Source organism: Schistocerca gregaria, chromosome 8 (genome assembly GCF_023897955.1).
Source record: "Schistocerca gregaria isolate iqSchGreg1 chromosome 8, iqSchGreg1.2, whole genome shotgun sequence".
NCBI classification, from domain to species: Eukaryota; Metazoa; Arthropoda; class Insecta; order Orthoptera; family Acrididae; genus Schistocerca; species Schistocerca gregaria.
In genome coordinates, this window is record NC_064927.1 from 145585069 (window position 1) to 145605166 (window position 20098).

At 41.0% G+C, this 20098-nt stretch overlaps 1 protein-coding gene across 3 annotated transcripts in view; it reads left to right on the forward strand.

The window, feature by feature from the left end:
* The window catches only part of LOC126284229 (uncharacterized), a 333906-nt gene extending 314315 nt beyond the window's left edge, over positions 1–19591 (forward strand). For all 3 annotated transcript variants that reach the window (XM_049983005.1, XM_049983007.1, XM_049983006.1), the window contains 2 exons: positions 18096–18244; positions 18660–19591. In XM_049983005.1, the coding sequence (XP_049838962.1) occupies positions 18096–18244; positions 18660–18866 (356 nt within the window). In that variant the 3' untranslated portion in view covers positions 18867–19591. The remainder of the gene's footprint in view (positions 1–18095; positions 18245–18659) is intronic.
* The last annotated feature ends 507 nt before the right edge of the window (positions 19592–20098 follow it).

Sequence of the window (20098 nt, forward strand, 5' to 3'; positions counted from 1 at the left end):
TAGTAACTGCTCATAATTTTCTAGATTTTTTAATTGAAGTTTCTTTTTGGTACTGTAAATAACTGCTGTGAGATGGACAGCATTGGTGGAATACGATCTAGAGAGATGATGTCTTGGGGCTTTTTGTGTTTGTTGTCAAAAATGTACTGAAGCCTAGTTAAGTTTTAAGGAGTCTACATATGAGATAATCTAAATCAATTTAACTATCAGAGATTTATAGAAAGTTGAAGCTAGAGGTTTCAGTTGGCAATCTCTTTCACAATTCAGAATGTGTATTTCCTAAAATAATGTTTCTGGTAATATTTTATCACTCTAGAAATTGACTAAACTGTTCACTAATGTATTTGTAAAGTCTTTATTGTCCAAGCATTTCTGTGGACAATAGGGGAGAGGCTTGTACCCTGAGCTGGCATGTACCTTGAACCAATATTACACATCTTCTTTAGTTTCTACCTTCAGTTTTTTTTAAACAACAGATGTTTCCTACCCCATTATAAGAGTATAGCCAGCTGATGTTACGGAAGCTAGAAGCAACTATTTCAATTTCCTACATGTATCATTGTTTTTTTCGCCTTAAAATAAGTTTTTTGTTCTTAATTTGTCGTTCCAGCTATCTCTCTCTCTCATACTGTGAATTTTCACATAATTTTATTATTTTATGTTATGTAAACATTCCTGAAAAGGGCAGCAGCCTTTTCAGTAATTACAGGGGCAACAGTTTGGATGATTGACTGATCTGACCTTGTAACATTAATCAAAACAGCCTTGCTGTGATGGTACTGTGAACAGCTGAAAGCAAGGGGAAACTACAGCTGTAATTTTTCCTGAGGGCATGCAACTTTACTGTATGGTTAAATGATGATGGCGTCCTCTTGGGTAAAATATTCCGGAGGTAAAATAGTCCCCCACTTGGATCTCCAGGCGGGGACAACATACAAGGATGTCTTTATAGAGAGAAAGAAAACTGGAGTTCTACAGATCGGAGTGTGAAATGTCAGATCACTAATCGGGCAGGTAGGTTAGAAAAATTAAAGAGGGAAATGGATAAGTTGAAGTTAGATGTGGTGGGAATTAGTGAAGTTCGGTGGCAGAGTCATGGGGGACTGGAATTCGATAGTAGAAAAAGGAAGAGAAAGAAAAGTAGTGAGTGAATATGGAATGGTGGTAAGGAATGAAAGAGGAAGCCACCTGGTAGAATGTTTCACAGAGCATAACTTTATCATAGATAACACTTGGTTTAAGAAGCATGAAAGAAGGCTATGTACATGGAGGCGGCCTGGAGACACTGGAAGGTTTCAGAGAGATTACATATTGGTAAGACAGAGATTCGGGAACCAGATTTTAAATTGTAAGACATTTCCAGCGGCAGATGTGGACTCTGACCACAATTGTTGGTTATGTGCTGTAGATTAAAACTGAATAAACTGCAAAAAGGTGGCAATTTAAGAAGATGGGACCTGGATAAATTAAAAGAACCAGAGGTTGTAGAGAGTTTCAGAGAGAGCATTAGAGAATAACTGACAAATAGGGGGGAAAGATATCAGTAGAAGGTGAATGGGTAGCTTTGAGAGATGAAATAGTGAAGGCAGCAGAGGATCAAGTGGGTAAAAAGACTAGGGCTAGTAGAAATCCTTGGTTAACAGAAGAGATATTGCATTTAATTGATGAAAGAAGAAACTATAAAAATGCAGTAAATGAAACAGGCAAAAAGGAGTACAAACGGATCAAAAATGAGATTGACAGGAAGTGCAAAATGGCTAAGCAGGGATGGCTAGAGGACAAATGTAACAATGTAGAGGCATTTATTACTAGGGGTAAGGTAGATACTGCCTACAGGAAAGTTAAAGAGACCTTTGGAGAAAGAAAACCACCTGTATGAATATCCAGAGCTCAGATGGAAAACCAGATCTGAACAAAGAAGGTAAAGCAGGAAGATGGAAGGAATATATAGAGGGTTTATACAAGGGCGATGTACTTGAGGGAAATATTATGGAAATGGAAGAGGACGTAGGTGAAGATGAAATGGGAGCTATTGATATTGCGTGAAGAGTTTGACGGAGCACTGAAAGGCTTAAGTAGAAACAAGGCCCTGGGAGTAGACAACATTCCATTAGAGCTATTGATAGCATTGGGAGTGCCAGCCATGACAAAACTCTTCCATCTGGCGAGCAAGATGTATGAGACAAGTGAAATACCTTCAGACTTCAAGAAGAATATAATAATTCTAATCCCAAAGAAAGCAGGCATTGACAGGTGTGAAAATTACCGAACTATCAGTTTAATAAGTCATAGCTGCAAAATGCTAACATAAATTCTTTACAGGCAAATGGAATAATTACTACAAGCTAACCTTGAGAAGATAAGTTTGTATTCCGTATAAATGTTGGAACACGTGAGGCAATACTGACTCTACAAGTGATCTTAGAAAGTAGATTAAGGAAAGGCAAACCTACGTTGCTAGCATCTGTAGCTTTTGACAATGATGACTGGAATACTACCTTTCAAATTCTGAAGGTGGCAGGGGTGAAATACAGGGAGCGAAAGGCTATTTACAATTTGTACAGAAACCAGATGGTTGTTATAAGAATTGAGGGGCATGAAAGAGAAGCAGTGGTTGGGAAGGGAGTGAGACAGGGTTGTAGCCTACCCCCGATGTTATTCAATATGTATATTGAGCAAGCAGTAAAGGAAACAAAAGAAAAAATTGAAGTAGGAATTAAAATTCATGGAGAAGAAATAAAAACTTTGAGGTTTGCTGATGACACTGTAATGCTGTCAGAGACAGCAAGGGATCTGGAAGATCAGTTGAACAGAATGAACAGTGTCTTGAAAGGAGGATATAAGATGAACATCAACAAAAGCAAAATGAAGATAATGGGATGTAGTCGAATTAAATCAGATGATGCTGTGGGAGTTAGATTAGGAAATGAGACATTTAAAGTAGTAGATGAGTTTTGCTATTTGGGGAGCAAAATAACTGATAATGGTCGAAGTAGAGAGGATATAAAATGTAGACTGCCAATGGCAAGGAAAGCATTTCTGAAGAAGAGAAATTTGTTAACATCGAGTATTTAATTTTAAGTGTCAGGAAGTTTTTCCGAAAGTATTTGTATGGAGAGCAGTCCAGTATGGAATTGTAGCATGGATGATAAATAGTTTAGACAAGAAGAGAATAGAAGGTTGCGAAATGTGGTGCTACAGAAGATTGCTGATGATTAGATGGGTAGATCATGTAACTAATGAGGAGGTACTGAATATAATTTGAGAGAAGAGAAATATGTGACACAATTTGACTAGTGGAAGGGATCAGTTGGTAGAGCATATTGTGAGGCATCAAGGGATCACAAATTTAGTATTGGAGGGCGGTGTGGAGGGTAAAAATTGTAGAGGGAAATCAAGAGATGAATACAGTAAGCAGATTCAGAAGGATGTAGGTTGAAGTAGGTACTTGGAGATGAAGAAGCTTGCGCAGGAGAGTAGTAAGGAGAGCTGCATCAAACCAGCCTCTGGACTGAAGACCACAACAGCAACAGCAAACCTTCCATTAAAGTGGGAGGAAAATTATAAGTTGAGCCATTTGGTGGTATCATACCATGATCATGGCCCAAGGTGCAGTTCATTATTAGGTACATAACAAAGTTTGTCACAGTAGCTGCCCTGTTGTTATGAAGGCTGGGATGTCAGTGAGAAAAGCAGCAAAACACTTTGATGTTTCAAGAGCCACTCTACAGAGATGTTAAGAAAAACTGATTATGCTTCTTACAAAAATTGTTCAGGATGAAAATTAGTTGGTTGAGTACCTCATAATTGCCTTTAGAGCACACTATGATTGTTTTGAATAGAGATATGAAAATTGATATTTCATTTTGGTACATCACTGAATAAAAGCAAGCCTCTATCCTGGGAAAAAAATGGAAAAGCTGGTAAACATTGGTACCTAGACTTTTTGAAATGCTGTGAACAAATGAACCTAAGAACACTAGAAGCAGTGAGCCTAGCTCATTCAACAAGTTTTAATAGGCACGATGCTGCATTGTTCATCAACATTGGGCAAAATAACTTTAACACCAAAAAGAAGGAAAACTAAGAAGAAAATTATAGAAAATTACTTCAGAAAGTGACTCCAGTCCAGTTGATATGTGTGATGATAGTGAAAGCGATATGAGTTTGAATGGCTTCCTATTGCAGAGCGAGACTGAAGAAAATAAATTGGATGATATTTCATTTGATATTGGCAAAGGCTTACAGAAAGCACTAATTCTGGGGAATGGGAGGGAAAGGGGTAAAAAGAGCACTTCATGGGAAAGATTGTTTCTTTAAATTATTGAGATCTGACTGGAGAAATTTCCAAGAAAGGGAAGAGTAAGTGAAACATTTATATGGGCTTTAGTAGATGATGTAGGTAAAATTTTGCTAGATCATATTCTCAGATCAGTTCTAGAATCAGCATTAGGAACATGTGGTAAACAGATTCCCTCTTCATATCCATCGTTATAGCATCAATTAATCAATCAGATATGGACAATGCTTTGTAATAGACATTGAAGATATGGCAATAGAGGTTAACGATGTAGAAATGCTACATAGGCGTAAAACAATCAGAGTAATTTGTTGCTTTTAAATGTTCATTAACATGAATTTTCAGGCCCGATTTATTACAACAGAAAAGTTACTTTTATGTGTTTTTATTCGGATGTACAGTGTATTTGCTCTGTAAATTCTATTCATAGTATTTGACTTGTTGTTATTTTGAGCTGAATAATTATCTCTGTGATACAGCTCTTTAATAAAGTGATTATGTATTTGATTAATTTGACAGAAAATAAGACAGGTTATGAAACAGTTAAGTAAGCAGATCAAAAACCCAATTATTGCATCTGCTACGATGGTCAGTAACAAGCCCTTTCTGTACTTCCTATACAGTGCTGTAAGCAAATAATTTATTCAGAAATTACAGAAAATATTTTCTGCCAGTATTGTAATTATTATTGGTGGTTCTACATTTTTTGTTTGGGGGCTGTCACAAATATTTAATATCCCTGAAATTCATTTGACTTATTTAGTATGTAATCTGAGAGGATGATTCTTCTTTATCCTTTTTCTACAACCATGAGTCTGCAAGTCATCCAGCATGGTGGATAAATCAATGAAATAATATCTCTATTCATGTAACTCAGAGACTGCAGAAAAGGACATACATATCATAATGCGGGAGCTATAGTTAGATCAGATGTCCTGTAAAAGTACCAACTCCATTTGTTGTTGTTGTTGTTGTGGTCTTCAGTACTGAGACTGGTTTGATGCAGCTCTCGATGCTGCTCTATCTTGTGAAAGCTTCTTCATCTCCCAGTACCTACTGCAACCTACATCCATCTGAATCTGCTTAGTGTAGTCATCTCTTGGTCTCTCTCTACGATTTTTACCCTCCACGCTGCCCTCTAATACTAAATTGATGATCCCTTGATACCTCAGAACATGTCCTACCAACCAATCCCTTCTTCAGGTCAAGTTGTGCCACAAACTTCTCTTCTCTCCAATCCTATTCAATACTTCCTCATTAGTTATGTGATCTACCCATCTAATCTTCAGCATTCTTCTGTAGCACCACATTTCGAAAGCTTCTATTCTCTTCTTGTCCAAACTAGTTGACGTCCATGTTTCACTTCCATACATGGCTACACTCCATACAAATACTTTCAGAAACGACTTCCTGATACATAAATTTATACTCGATGTTAACAAATTTCTCTTCTTCAGAAACGCTTTCCTTGCCATTGCCACTCTACATTTTATATCCTCTCTACTTCGACCATCATCAGTTATTTTGCTCCCCAAATAGCAAAACTCCTTTACTACTTTAATTGTCTCATTTCCTAATCTAATTCCCTCAGCATCACCCGACTTTATTCGACTACATTCCATTATCCTCGTTTTGCTTTTGTTGATGTTCATCTTATGTCCTCCTTTCAAGACACTATCAATTCCGTTCAACTGCTCTTCCAAGTCCTTTGCTGTCTCTGATAGAATTACGATGTCATCGGCGAACCTCAACAATTTTTTTTCTTCTCCATGGATTTTAATACCTACTCCGAATTTTTCTTTTGTTTCCTTTACTGCTTGCTCAACATACAGATTGAATAACATCGGGGAGAGACTACAACCCTGTCTCACTCCCTTCCCAACCACTGCTTCCCTTTCATGTCCCTCGACTCTTATAACTGCCATCTGGTTTCTGTACAAATTGTAAATAGCCTTTTGCTCCCTGTATTTTACCCCTGCCACCTTCAGAATTTGAAAGAGAGTATTCCAGTCCACATTGTCAAAAGCTTTCTCTAAGTCTACAAATGCTAGAAACGTAGGTTTGCCTTTCCTTAATCTAGCTTCTAAGATAATCGTAGGGACAGTATTGCCTCACGTGTTCCAACATATCTACGGAATCCAAACTGATCTTTCCCGAGGTCGGCTTCTACTAGTTTTTCCATTCGTCTGTAAAGAATTCACGTTAGGAATTTGCAGCTGTGACTTATTAAACTGGTAGTTCGGTAATTTTCACATCTGTCAACACCTGCTTTGTTTGGGATTGGAATTATTATATTCTTCTTGAAGTCTGAGGGTATTTCGCCTGTCTCATACATCTTGCTCACCATATGGTAGAGTTTTGTCAGGACTGTCTCTCCCAAGGCCGTCAGTAGTTCCAATGGAATGTTGTCTACTCCGGGGGCCTTGTTTCGACTCAGGTCTTTCAGTGCTCTGTCAAACTCATCACGCAGTATCCTATCTCCCATTTCATCTTCATCTACATCCTCTTCCATTTCCATAATATTGTCCTCAAGTACATCGCCATTGTATAACCCTGTATATACTCCTTCCACCTTTCTGCTTTCGCTTCTTTGCTTAGAACTGGGTTTCCATCTGAGCTCTTGATGTTCATACAAGTGGTTCTCTTATCTCCCAAGGTCTCTTTAATTTTCCTGTAGGCAGTATCTATCTTACACCTAGTGAGATAAGCCTCTACATCCTTACATTTGTCCTCTAGCCATCCCTGCTTAGCCATTTTACACTTCCTGTCGATCTCATTTTTGAGACGTCTGTATTCCTTTTTGCCTGCTTCATTTACTGCGTTTTTATATTTTCTCCTTTCATCAATTAAATTCAATATTTCTTCTGTTACCCAAGGATTTCTACTAGCCTTCGTCTTTTTACCTACTTGATCCTCTGCTGCCTTCACTACTTCATCCCTCAAAGCTACCCATTCTTCTTCTACCGTATTTCTTTCCCCCATTCCTGTCAATTGCTCCCTTATGCTCTCCCTGAAACTCTGTACAACCTCTGGTTCTTTTAGTTTATCCAGGTCCCATCTCCTTAAATTCCCACCTTTTTGCAGTTTCTTTAGTTTTAATCTACAGGTCATAACCAATAGATTGTGGTCAGGGTCCACATCTGCCCCCTGGAAATGTCTAACAATTTAAAACCTGGTTCCTAAATCTCTGTCTTACCGTTATATAATCTATCTGAAACCTGTCAGTATCTCCAGGCTTCTTCCATGTATTTGCTGTTCGTATAATACACACCGGCAATAATCAGGGTTCCCACAGTCTCTGGAAATCAGGGAATTCCAAACACATCAGGGAAATCAAGGAAATTTGGAAAAAAAGAAACACACACACACAAAGAGTCACATGTCTCATTAGATGAAATGGTTTGTTTACTGCGGTGTCATGCATTGTCACTGGCTGTATGCAGCTCAGTATGTGTCCCACTTTCCTGCTCCCTCATTCCTACTGCTTCTCCCCTTCCTACAACTCTTCTCAGCTTGCACTTAGTGCTGCCGCCACTTTTTACCACTAGTGTAGCAGAGCCAGGGAGGCAAGAGGAGTGGTGTATTTGGCTCTGATTCTCAGAGACTGTAGATACAGTGGCTGGAGACGGTGGTTATGTGAGATTGAGTTGTGTCTGAGTGATTGTGTGAACGTGTGTGCACTCTCGTTTTATGTCAAATGCTATGGCTGAAATTGTAGTTGTGAGAGTGTGATTGTTGTTTCTATGTGTCTTTCTACGTGCCTGCCTGCAGCTCAGCAGTCATTTTTGTGGAGAGTTGCTACCTATCCTCATTGTTATTGATTCTCAGAGTATTTGAACAAGTTATCTGTTGCATGGAATTATCACCATGGTCTCATTTCATCAACTAGCTGTCTGTGGCTCGTGAATAGCTGGCCACTGAGTGAATTTTTGAGATGGGCCAAAACCACAGGCTGTTTCTGCGGGTATATCTAATGGATCGGGCCTGTCGATCTAAAGCCATTTGTTTCTCACTAATGTGCAGGCCCTGCTCATTGCATCTAGTCTCACCAATTTGCCTGTCTGTCTGTCTGTGTGTGGTGTATTGCAGCAGACTTTCATTGTTTATTCATGGACCCAAGACTGTGGTGTTCCTCAGCATGAGCGATGGATTTCGGGATTTGTGACGGTCTCGCTACAAGTATGTTGTACAATGCAGAATTTTATAGACATTTTATTTGTTCTAGTACATTATGGCACTTCAAAAGCAGTTTATATGTTAGAAAGTACGGGAAGTAAGAAGAAGAAAATTATCAGTTGCTGGTTATTTGTATGCTATGCACTCATATATTTCTTGAAAGACAAATCACACAATACCTGTAAAATATATTTAAAAGCAAATATGATGTAACTGACCAAATAAAAGCATTGATACGTTGATAGAAACAATAACAAACACGCACACAAAATTCAAGTTTTTGCAACCCGCGGTTGCTTAATCAGGAAAGAGGGAAGGAGAGGGAAAGACGAAAGGATGTGGGTTTTAAGGGAGAGGGTGAGGAGTCATTCCAATCCCGGGAGCGGACATATTTCTGCCTGTGTATGTATATGTGCGGATGGATATGTGTGTGTGCGCGCGAGTGTATACCTGTCCTCTCCTCACGTGGCCCCTGGTTGCATTCCCTTCACCGTGTCCTCCCTCCCTATCCTCACTTCTTCTGCACACATCGAACAAAATGAATGCCATGCCGCTCCAGATTAGCTCGGATTTAATCATCAGTTTGCAGGATGAGATCCCTATGAAAAATCACTCTCTGGACCATATTCTGGGATTGGTGAGGAGTAATAGGCATCGAGACATTGCCAAGATGATCACAGGCACAAAGAGCTGCGGATTGATTGACAGAAGAAGCTTTGATCAACAGGGAGCCTGAGTGCATATTACATGGGAGACCCAACTTCACCAAACTTGTCCTCGATATTTTCCACAAAAAACAATGGCATCTCTCAATGTTCTGATTTATTTTGACCTGCCTATCCACCTGGTTTCCTGTATTGGTTAAAATTTTGTTCCTTTTGCCTGTTCTTTCATCCTTTTTGGTATTTAGGTCCCCACTTGAGGTTTGACCTCCACCTCAAAATTTACTGTTTTTAGTGTGAGCCTTTTGGGGAAGAACTCCCTCCCTAGCATCTACTGTGTGGATTCCTCTTCTCCTTTCCTTCTCTCCCTCCTCCGCTGTAACCCCTTCCACCCAGCAGCACGTGTAGCCAGTCCATGTGGTGGGACTGTTATGTACCCATATGCCTGAGCCCTCTGACAACACAGGGATCACACTACTGACATTTGAGCTGTTACCTCCCCATGTATGCGAAGGAGTGGTTGCTTATCTTCTTGGAGCATCGGAACATCCGACATTGGCCGTCGTGCCAGACGGCCCTTGCTGTGGCTGGGTGGCGCCCATGGGAAGAGTCCCTGGTCAGAGTGGGTGGTATGAGGGCAGAGGCTTGGCGCATAAAGCTGTAAAATTCTGGCCGTTCTCAAATGGCCGTGTCTTTGAATGGTGAAGGATCATTGAATGCTGCTTTGTATGACCCGGCAACCTCCCCTTCCTTTCCCTGACTGCACCATGGGAGGAGGGCCAGGGTCGCCGTCTTGGGATGAAACCCTGTCCCTGTTACCTCGTCTGTACTAGGACTGATGGGGACACACAGACCGCCATGAAGCCATTGTATTTCTTGGAAAATAACGAGGACAAGTTTGGTGAAATGGAGTCTCAGTAAGATGCAGTTGGGTTCCCTGGTCAACAAAGCTGTTTCTGCCACCCATTCCGCAGCTCTTCATGCCTGTAATCATCTTGGCAATGTCTTGGTGTCTATTACTGGAGTGGCTTGGTGTTCGTTTTGTTCGACGTGTCCAGAAGGGTCACAAAGACAACCACACCAACACTGGTGCCTTGATTCTGGCTTTCAAGGAGGATATCCTCCTAGAGAAGGTCAAGATTATTTGCTACAATGTGACGTGAGGCTGTATGTCCCTCCACCTATGCGGTGCTTTCAGTGCTTGCGTTTTGGGCATATGTCTTCCACCTGTATGGCAGACCCTCTGCATGGTGACTGTGACATCCACTCCACCCCTGTGTTCCACCATCTGTGTGTGTCAATTGTGCTAACTCCCACTCCTCTTGCTCACCGGATTACCTGGAATACAAGAGAGAAATGGCTTACAAGAGAGAAATTAAGATCCAAGAATATATAAGTCCCTAGATCGCTTGTCTTATCCTGAGGCTCGCAAAAAGTATGAGACACTCCATCTAGGGTCACTATCTTCAACTTTTGTCTCTGTTACTTCATTTCCTCCTCCTACCTCTTCCTAACCCCAGTCCCATCCCCCTCTCCCCTCCCCCTCCCCTTCACCTCATCAAAGAAGTGCCCCCATTCTTCAGCACCTGCCGGTGATAGGGCTCCCTCCTGGACTCATCTCCCCGGTGTGTCTCAGGCTGGATGTCTCCTGCCACCACTTGGCCACAAGACGCACTATCTGTGTGCCCCAAGGTCACCCGCTCTCTGTCAGTTCCAGTTCTTGCAGATGCCTGTACTCCCTTTGTGCATTGCCCTCCTCCACCTCTGAAAGAGAAGAAGAAGAAAAAACATAAATCCGAAGACAAGGCACCCCCGATGCCCCTGGAGGTGCCATCTCCCTCCTCACAACCTGAGTATGACATATTTATGGATGTCACCCCATCCTTGTTGGTGACGGGTACTGACCAGAGTGACATGACCTCCTCTCAGCTTCTTTATGTCTAACTTGGACTTGCGCCACATGATCATGCAGTGGAAATGCAATGTTTTGTCTCCTCCTATTCTGCATTCCGTCTTGTTCTTCAAGAAACACTTTTCCCCTTTGACCAGTCTCCAACATTTCCTGGTTATCAGACGTTCTGTTGGAACCATGCCGGCACTGAGGTAGCATCTGGTGGAGGCTGCACTTTGCTTCGCTCCAATGTCAGTAGTGACTGGATCCCCCTATATACCAACTTGGAAGCAATAATTATTCAAGTCCGAACAACTCTGGCAATCACTTCCAGGCAGGTCACTTCCTTACATTGAACTGTCTGCCTTAATCCAGAAACTCCTGCCCCTGATTCCCCTCCTAGGGGACTTCAATGCCCAGCACCCACTGTGGTTGAGTGTCACTTCAATGGGCAGAGGTCTCCTAATTGACCAACTTAGCACAGACCTCAATTTGTCTCTCCTCAATGACAGTTCCCCTATCCACTTCAGTGCCACTCATGGCACCTTCTCTGCTATCAATCTCACAATCTCCTCCGGCTTCCCTACATTGGTCATCCCATGATGACCTTTGTGAAAGTGACCACTTTCAGGTGATTCTATTGTTCCCCTGCTGCCGCCAGGCATCCTGCAGGGCCAATTGGTCTTTATATATGTCTACTGTGCACTTTGACACCTCCCTCTCAACTTCCATTGATGTAGACATGCAAGGCATCTCTGCCACTATTCTTCATGGTGCTGGCACTGCTATCCCCCTATCCACAGGTCCCCCTCATCATTGACTGGTACCATGGTAGACCAAGGATGTTGCCGTCGCTGTCCAGGACTGCCGACAGGCGCTGCAGCGATTTAAGCGACACCCTTCACACGCAAACCTCCTCGGTTTTAAGTGTCTCTGTTCTAAGGCTCAATACCTTATTAAGCAGAGTAAAAAGGAATGCTGGGAGCACTCTGTTTCCTCCCTGGAGACGTATGCCTCTTCATCACAGGTGTGGTCCAAGCTACATGTCCAGGGTCCTAACCTCCAAGGTGCCCTGGGCACTGATCCATTGGTCCTCACGGAACACCTCGTGATACACTTCCCGACGGCATTGGCTTCCTATTCCTATCCTACTACCTTTCTTCAGAAGAAACACAGAGATGAACAGACTCTTACCTCTTCCCGATACACTGCCCCAGGCCCAGATTCCATCCACAACCAGATGATCCAACACTTGGACGTTCCCCAGAGGCAACATATCCTCAGGGTCTCCAACTGCATTTGGCTCGCAGGTGCCTGTCACATTGGCAAGACAGTATAATTATGCCCATCCTTAAGCCCAGGGAGAACCCAGTGTCTCTCGACAGCTACCGCCCAATTACCCTGATGAATGTACTTTGTAAACTGCTCAAGAGGATGGTCAGCATCAGATTATGTTGGGTACTTGAATTTCAGGCCCTTTTGTTCTCATAACAGTATGGTTTCCAGGCAGGATGCTCTACAACTGACTATTTACTCAGATTGGAATCAGCTACCCAACAGGCTTTCTCAGTGCTGGCACCTTCTCGTGTTCTTCTTTGACCAACATAGGGCATACGAGATGGTGTGGCGCCATCACATTTTAGTTGCCCTCCATGACCGGGGCTTCTGTGGTCCCCTTCTGATTTGTATCCATGAGTTTTTATCTCACCAACTCTTCCAGGTTCAAGTTGGCACTTCACTCAGCACCCTCGAATTCAGGTGAATGGTATCCCACAGGGCTCTGTACTAAGTGTCACATCCCCCCCCCCTCCCCCCACCTCGGGCATTGTATAGCGACGATTTTTGCATCTGGTGCAGCTCCCACTCGATAGCATCTGCTGAGCACCGTCTCCAAGGTGCCATCCAACAGGCCTCTGCGTGAGCCACCTCCTATGGCTTCCAATTTTCTCCCTCTAAAACACGGGTTATGCAGTTTGGCCGTCGACCTATAGTTTTGGCCGTCGACCTATAGTACACCCCAATCCAGAACTTTATTTAGGTAACTAGCTCCTCAATGTTGTAGCAAAGTCCCATTTCTTGAGCCTTATTTTTGATAGCAAACTGTCATGGCTGCCCCACATTCACCACATAAAGAGTACATGTATGCAGAAGCTTAATGCTCTCCATCTCCTGGCCCACACATCTTGGGGTGCAGATCATTCCACTCTTCTCCATCTTTACCATGCTCTGGTCTTATCCAGACTAGATTATGGTAGTCAGGTTTATGGCTCAGCAGTTTCTTCCACTTTGAAACTGCTTGACCGTGTCCATCATTGTGGGCTGCATCTGGTTATTGTGCTTTTCGCACTAGTCCCATTGATTGTCTCCTCGCAGAAGTGGGGATTCCCCTTTTACACATACGATGGAGACAACTCCTTTCTTCTTATGTAATCACCATTCGCCAATTCCCTGACCATCCTGTTACCCTGTGCTCTTTGCCAATGAGGGATGTCTTCCACCTTATACCCGCCCTTGGGTGGGATTTCTGGTTGGTATGCGTCTCACTTCCCTCTGTCAGGATGTCCACTTCCAATCACTGGACTGCACCCCGTGATAGCAGAGCATTTCAACCGTTGACAAATTGCTGCTCACATATACGCTGCCGGAAAAAAATTAGTAGACCTGGAAAGATGACGTCAATTTTTATCTGATGACAGCTTATGCCACCTTGGGTATAGCAGATGTACTGATAATGGTTTCAATGTCATTTGCTAACAAACAGCATAGCGGGCTAGCTACCACAGCAACATCTGTGCCTACCCAAAATATGGAATGCTCCCAGCCAGAAGGCTCAGTGTAATGCAAACGTGTGAAGCAACCAGGCAACCAACCCACAGAGATGCAGTCATGTTTTCTACAACCAACAGAGGGACTTTGAAAGGGGTCAAATAATGGCCTGCTGAGTGGCAGGATGGTTCTTTCTGAGAACAGCCATACAAGTTGCATGTGCTGTGCCAGTTGTGCAATGGTGCTGGTATCAGTGGTTATTTGAACATTCTCACACACATAGACTAGTTTCTGGGTGTCTATTCAGAACAGATGCCTGCCAGGATTGTCATATTGTAAGGACAGTAGTGGTAGATTGTACAGCTGTCACAGCACAGATAAGAGGCCTTGTGAGCTCAGACGTTTCAACACGAACTTTGTGAACAGGTTATTGGTTGTGGGACTACAGGCACACACACCTATAGCCCATCTTCCACTCATGCTATAGCATCAACATACACAGCTCAACTGGCACTGTCACAGGATGACTTGGAAGATGGAGTGGCATGCTGTGATCAGAGATGAATGCAGATCCTGCCTGCATGCAAGTGATGGTCATTTTTGCATACAATGTAGACCTTGTGAGTGCTGTCACGTAGAGTGCATGCATCCAGTACTCACTCGCCCCACCCCAGGCCTTATGGTCTGAGATGTGATAAGCTACAACTGTCATTCACCTTTGGTGTTTCTGGAGGGGTTGCTAACCAGTGCTTTGCATCTGCAGAATGTTATCACGTCTGTTCTGTTGCCGTTCTTGCAACAGGAAGGTGATGTGTTGTTCCAATAGGGTAATGCTCACTCACGTACTGCCTGTGAAACTCAACGTCCTGTACAAGACGTGCAGCAGCTTTCCTGCCCAGTATGATCTCAGGACTCATATGATGGGACAAGAAGTGACATGTGCAACTCATCAACCAATAACTGTTGCAGAACTACTTGAACAGGTTGAGCAGGCATAGCTTTACATATCCCAGGACAGAATTCGCCATGTGTATGATTGACAGGATGCTAGAGTCAGCACATGCATTGCCACCCATGGAGGTTACACCATGTAATAATATGGTTGTTTTGGCATTGAATGAATCCTGACGGATCCAGCCAGCAGCTGCAGAGATCTTTCTCATACGTCATTCTCGGGGAAGTAGGACATGGGCAGAGAAAATGGGGAGCAGGAGATGGAGATAGATAGATAGAGAGAGAGAGAGAGAGAGAGAGAGAGAGAGAGAGAGAGAGAGAGAGAGCATATAGTGGATAGAGATAGGGGGGATGAGAAAGAGAGAAGAAAAATTGGGGGACGGGGAGGAGGTAGATAGAGAACGGGAGGAAAAGGCAATTAGGATGTATATCCAATTCCCATACATAGGTAGCAACCACAAAGCATTGCCATCTTCACTAATGAATATATACTCTGAAGTTTGTAGAAATTTCTGCTGTCCTGTTCAGGTGCCTTCATTCTCCAATTTTGTTGTAATTATACAAAACTTAACATCATCATATGATGCAAATCCATCCATGGTTTTTCAGTGTGACCTCATTACATTACTATTCACTGAAACTTTAGCATACACTTTTTGCAAAAAGCCACTGTATGATTTCTGTGGTGTGTAACATTTGAGAGACTGATAGAGATCACAATCAAAAACTCAGTTTTCTGAATTTTCTCTACCTTCAGTGCCTTTCTAAACCAAAATCATCTCATTGAAGAAAAAATATTAAGGCACATTTCTGGTGCTTGTCAAACAAACTTATTCGAAAACTTACCAGCACTCACAAAAGTAATCAGCACAAAACTTCCTGTCAAGCCATTCATAGAGGTCCCAACAACGTGTATGAATAACCCAGAACATGGCTGTATATGCAAGCACATTAATGTCTGCATGGGATCGACATGTTTCCCTACTGTATATCATAATTAAAATTTGCTTCAGAAAACTGTAAAAGTATGAGAACTGCATTCCGGAGGTGAAATTCCTAACAATACTGATGCAGCACATTTGTTGTTGTTGTTGCTGCTGCTGCTGCTTCTGCTGCTGTCGCATTCGCTACTGCTGCTGTCTTTAGTCCAGTCATTGGTCTGATGCAGTTTCCCATGCTAGTTCATCCTGCCCAAGCCTCATCGTCCCTGCCTAACTACTGCAGTGAACAAATGCGGCTATTTTTGCACTGTGACTGTTACTTATTTAAACTTTTTCTTGTTTCACAACCAGTTGTTGCTTTTTAAGCAGTTAGCTGTATACAAAAGTACACTGTGTTACATTATTGTGTTGGCTATATAGTGTTCTTTTCTGTAAAGATAATCACTGGATAATGGCTTAAAAAACCAAAACTACTGATTGTGAAACAAAAGAAAGGATCTAATGAATAATAGCCTGATCTGAACTGGGGGGGGGGGGGGATGCTAAATGCTGGATATTCATTCAGTAAGTGTATGGCTGTGGTACACTCACTGATGAAAATATACAAGTACTGCAAGCTACATCCATTTTAACCTCCTTATTGTGTTCAAACCTCGATTTACATCTACAATTTTACCTCCACTTCCCCGTATTTCTGAACTGACAATTCCTTTATCTCTCATGATGTCCTATCCACCGATCGCATCTTTTAGTCAAATCGTGCCATAAATTTCTTGTTGTCCAATTACATTTAGCACCTCCTCATTAGTTACTTGCTCTACCCATCTAATCTTCAACTTTCTTCTGTAGCAATGCATTTCAAAAGCTTCTTTTGTCTTGTTTCAACTGTTTATCATGTGCACATCACTTCAATACTATAAGGCTACACTCCAGGCAGATACTTTCATTAACATGTAAAAGTAGAAAAAACTATACCAAGCTTCTGGAATTATTAATCCTGCCTCAAGAAGGAAAGAAGGTTAGCTTTGGAAAGATTAGAAAGGAGAAGCAGATCACTCAGACCCCAAGTTCTGATTGACTCACTTGTTGCGAGTATATTCCTAATAGGCATTACTTTTTCTGTAGTTTTGTGTAGGGTGCTGGATGTAACATTGATAAGATTTCTTATCTATGGTATTAATAAACTAATTTTCTGTGTTCCCAATAGAAAATCATTATTGAAAACTATTACAACTGGTAAACTGTTGATACTGAAGTTTGTTGCGTAACATTCTTTGATGGAAAATTTGTCTTTGGGTTGCTTCATATACAGGGTGGTGCACGAAATGTGTTACCATTTTGTTTTTGAATATTAACTTTATTGTCAATACAATCTGAAAGGGACGTATACTACAATGATGAGCCGTCCATGGAGATTTGTTCTAACTCAGCACATGCTCAGTATGTCCACCCTAGCACTTTTAGGGTGGAGGTTTTGATGTGTTGCCTGGCTTCTCCTTTTTATCCTCATGGTCAGCCAACCACAATAATCTGCTAATTTGTTCATATCTCTTCTACATGTTTCTTGAGTCTCTGTGGTTTTCTTGTCTGATTTTGTCTGTTTTTGTGTTTGTTGCCCTTCTCTCATTCTTGTGGTTTTCTCCTTTCTTCTATCTGTGTTGTGTATGTGTCGATTATTTTACTTGCACCCTTGTGGAAGTATTTTAATTAGAACGAGGGACCGATGACCTAGCAATTTGGTCCTTCCCTCCTCTTTTAAACCAACCAACAGCAGAAACAAGGAAATAAAAACAAAAATAGACAACAATTGTCATCAAAGACGGTGTCTGAAATTACAACCCCGGACCATGATGCAGGCCTCACATCTCCAGTGCATGGAAGATTAATTGTTTTTCATTGTGCTGGAGATGTGAGGCCTTCACCATGGTCTGGAGCCGTAATTTCCTTAGTTACTTGTGTTTTGTGTTGTCACTACCACACCAGTAAAGCATTTCTGGCCCATGCATTGCTATGCAATTTTCCATCATCTAGGTGTACACTCTCTCTCTCTCTCTCTCTCTCTCTCTCTCTCTCTCTCTCTCTCTCTCACACTCCTGAAAGTTTGTGATGACTGTGCCGAAAGACTCTGTAGAATTACTTCCCATGGATGTGCATTGGTAATTATGTGGCATAAAGAAGTCTACCAAAGTGTAAAAAGTGAGCAGTCTGTGTTTTAAATATGTTTATAAATAAAATACGCTTGATCTTCAGCTATCTTGTGTGTGAATATTGCAAAAAGCAGGAGTAATAGAAAATACAGTATTAATTATACTAAGTGTTAATATTTTTAAATTTAATTAATTTAAAGCCATTACTTACTTTTTCTACATTATCCTATAATAAAAACACAATATGCTCTTCATTAGCAAAACACAGAGGACAAACCACAGTTTCTCGGAAACCAACTGGGAAGCAGCATAAAATAATGGCACCCTCTACAAGAATTCTCTTTGGCCGGAATGGAAGATATATCCTGGACGCTAAAACTTGTGGGAATGTTGGTCGATTTATCAATGTAAGTAGTCATCCGTTCTTCTCACCAGTGAAAACCAATAATTTTGAATCACATCACTGTCTATAGAATTCCATAATAACATGAAATAATTTGCTGCCTTTTAATACAGTTAGTGTTGCAATTTTTTTATGTGGATTCCAGTTTAATGTAAAATTGAAAGAATGCATAATTTGCTGTTAATTGTTGTTAACAAGATTTTTGATGTGAAAGTGCGGTGGAGAGCAATATTATTGTTTATTGGCTTTTGTGTGGAGAACAGTGTGAAGTACGCCCCTAACGGAATCTACAACAAGTTCTTTGTGTGTCTGTCTTATTTTTCTTTTTAGGGGTTGTAGCCATGCTGTTAATATTAATCGTGAAGTGCTTCTTAAGTGACTTGTTATTAATAAACTTCTGTTTATTATCCATGTTCCAGCATTCGTGTAATGCAAACCTGTTTGCCCAGAATGTCTTTGTGGACACGCATGATCTCAGATTCCCGTGGGTGGCATTTTTTACTAATTCATTTGTGCCAGCCAATACAGAGCTAACATGGAACTATGGCTATGATGTGGACAGTGTTCCAGAGAGAGTAATCATTTGTAAATGTGGTGAGACAAATTGTCAGGGCAGGTTGCTATAAAGAACTGCAGTATTATGCTGTGAAGATAACCGGTCACATGGAGCTCGCTCTCTTTAAAAATATATGTATATGTATATATATTTTGAGTGATGTGTTCATAAATGAATTCTGTGATTATTTATTACTTCACCAAATTTAAGTGTAAAATGAACAAATATTTATGTGTAACTGTTTCAGTACCATTTGATTAATTAGTTTATTCATGTAACAGAAACAGCTTTATCTTTGTAGTTAGCTGTAGTAACAAAGATTCCTACGTTTTATCACATGACCTGTCTTGACTTTGAAAATACGACGACTGAATGCTTATAAGTATTTTCATTGTGTATTACTTTGTGTTGTATTGTACATTATTAGCATAGGTTCTTATTGAAAGCTGTTAAAAATCTCATTACTTTTACGCATTTGGCCACCTTTGTGTTCAGTGAAATTAAATGAATGGGTTTTTCAAATGTGTATGTAACTTTATCCATACATTTTCTGTGAAAATGTGTTATTTATTTACCACTGAAACTTTGAAATGAGTAGTAAACAGTTTGTATAACAATCTAGCAATGTGCTCAACATGATTAAAATTTTGAGGATTTCAAGAAATCATCTGCTGCAGCATTGTTGTATAAAACATACTCAGTTTTCTAGCAATATCAATTGTGAATTTTCACTCAATGTTTCAAGGATTATCCTATTTTCATTGCCAGCAATAAAATGATAGATTGCTGATACTATCCATGTCTTTTTGTCATCACTCTTCTAATTGGTTTGATTTGGTCCATCTTTACATCCTCACCTGTGCGAACCTCTTCATGCCACAGATGTTCTTACATCCAGAGTCCTCAGTTATTTATTGTATACATTCCAATCACTGACTTATTACAGCTTTTGTCATTTACAGATCTCTATAGTACCATGGAAGTAATTCCCAGAAGTCTTAATATGTTTTATCATCCTGTCTCTAAATCTTGTTGTGACAATTGGTCCCTCACCTTGTCACCAAATGAAAGTAATTAGTGATGTAGAGTATAAATAAGTGGAGAGGATGATGGTACTTTTGAAAACATTAAGTATTATTTGCAATTGATTTAGGTAAAACACTGAGAGCCTTTCATACAAAATTATGATAGTCTTTTGCAGTGAATAGATTGTTGTAAGTGAATAGGGATTTGCTATTGAAGTATCAAATAGGTCACTCTGAATTTAATGGCTGTGATGATAAGTATGAAACCAAAATAACA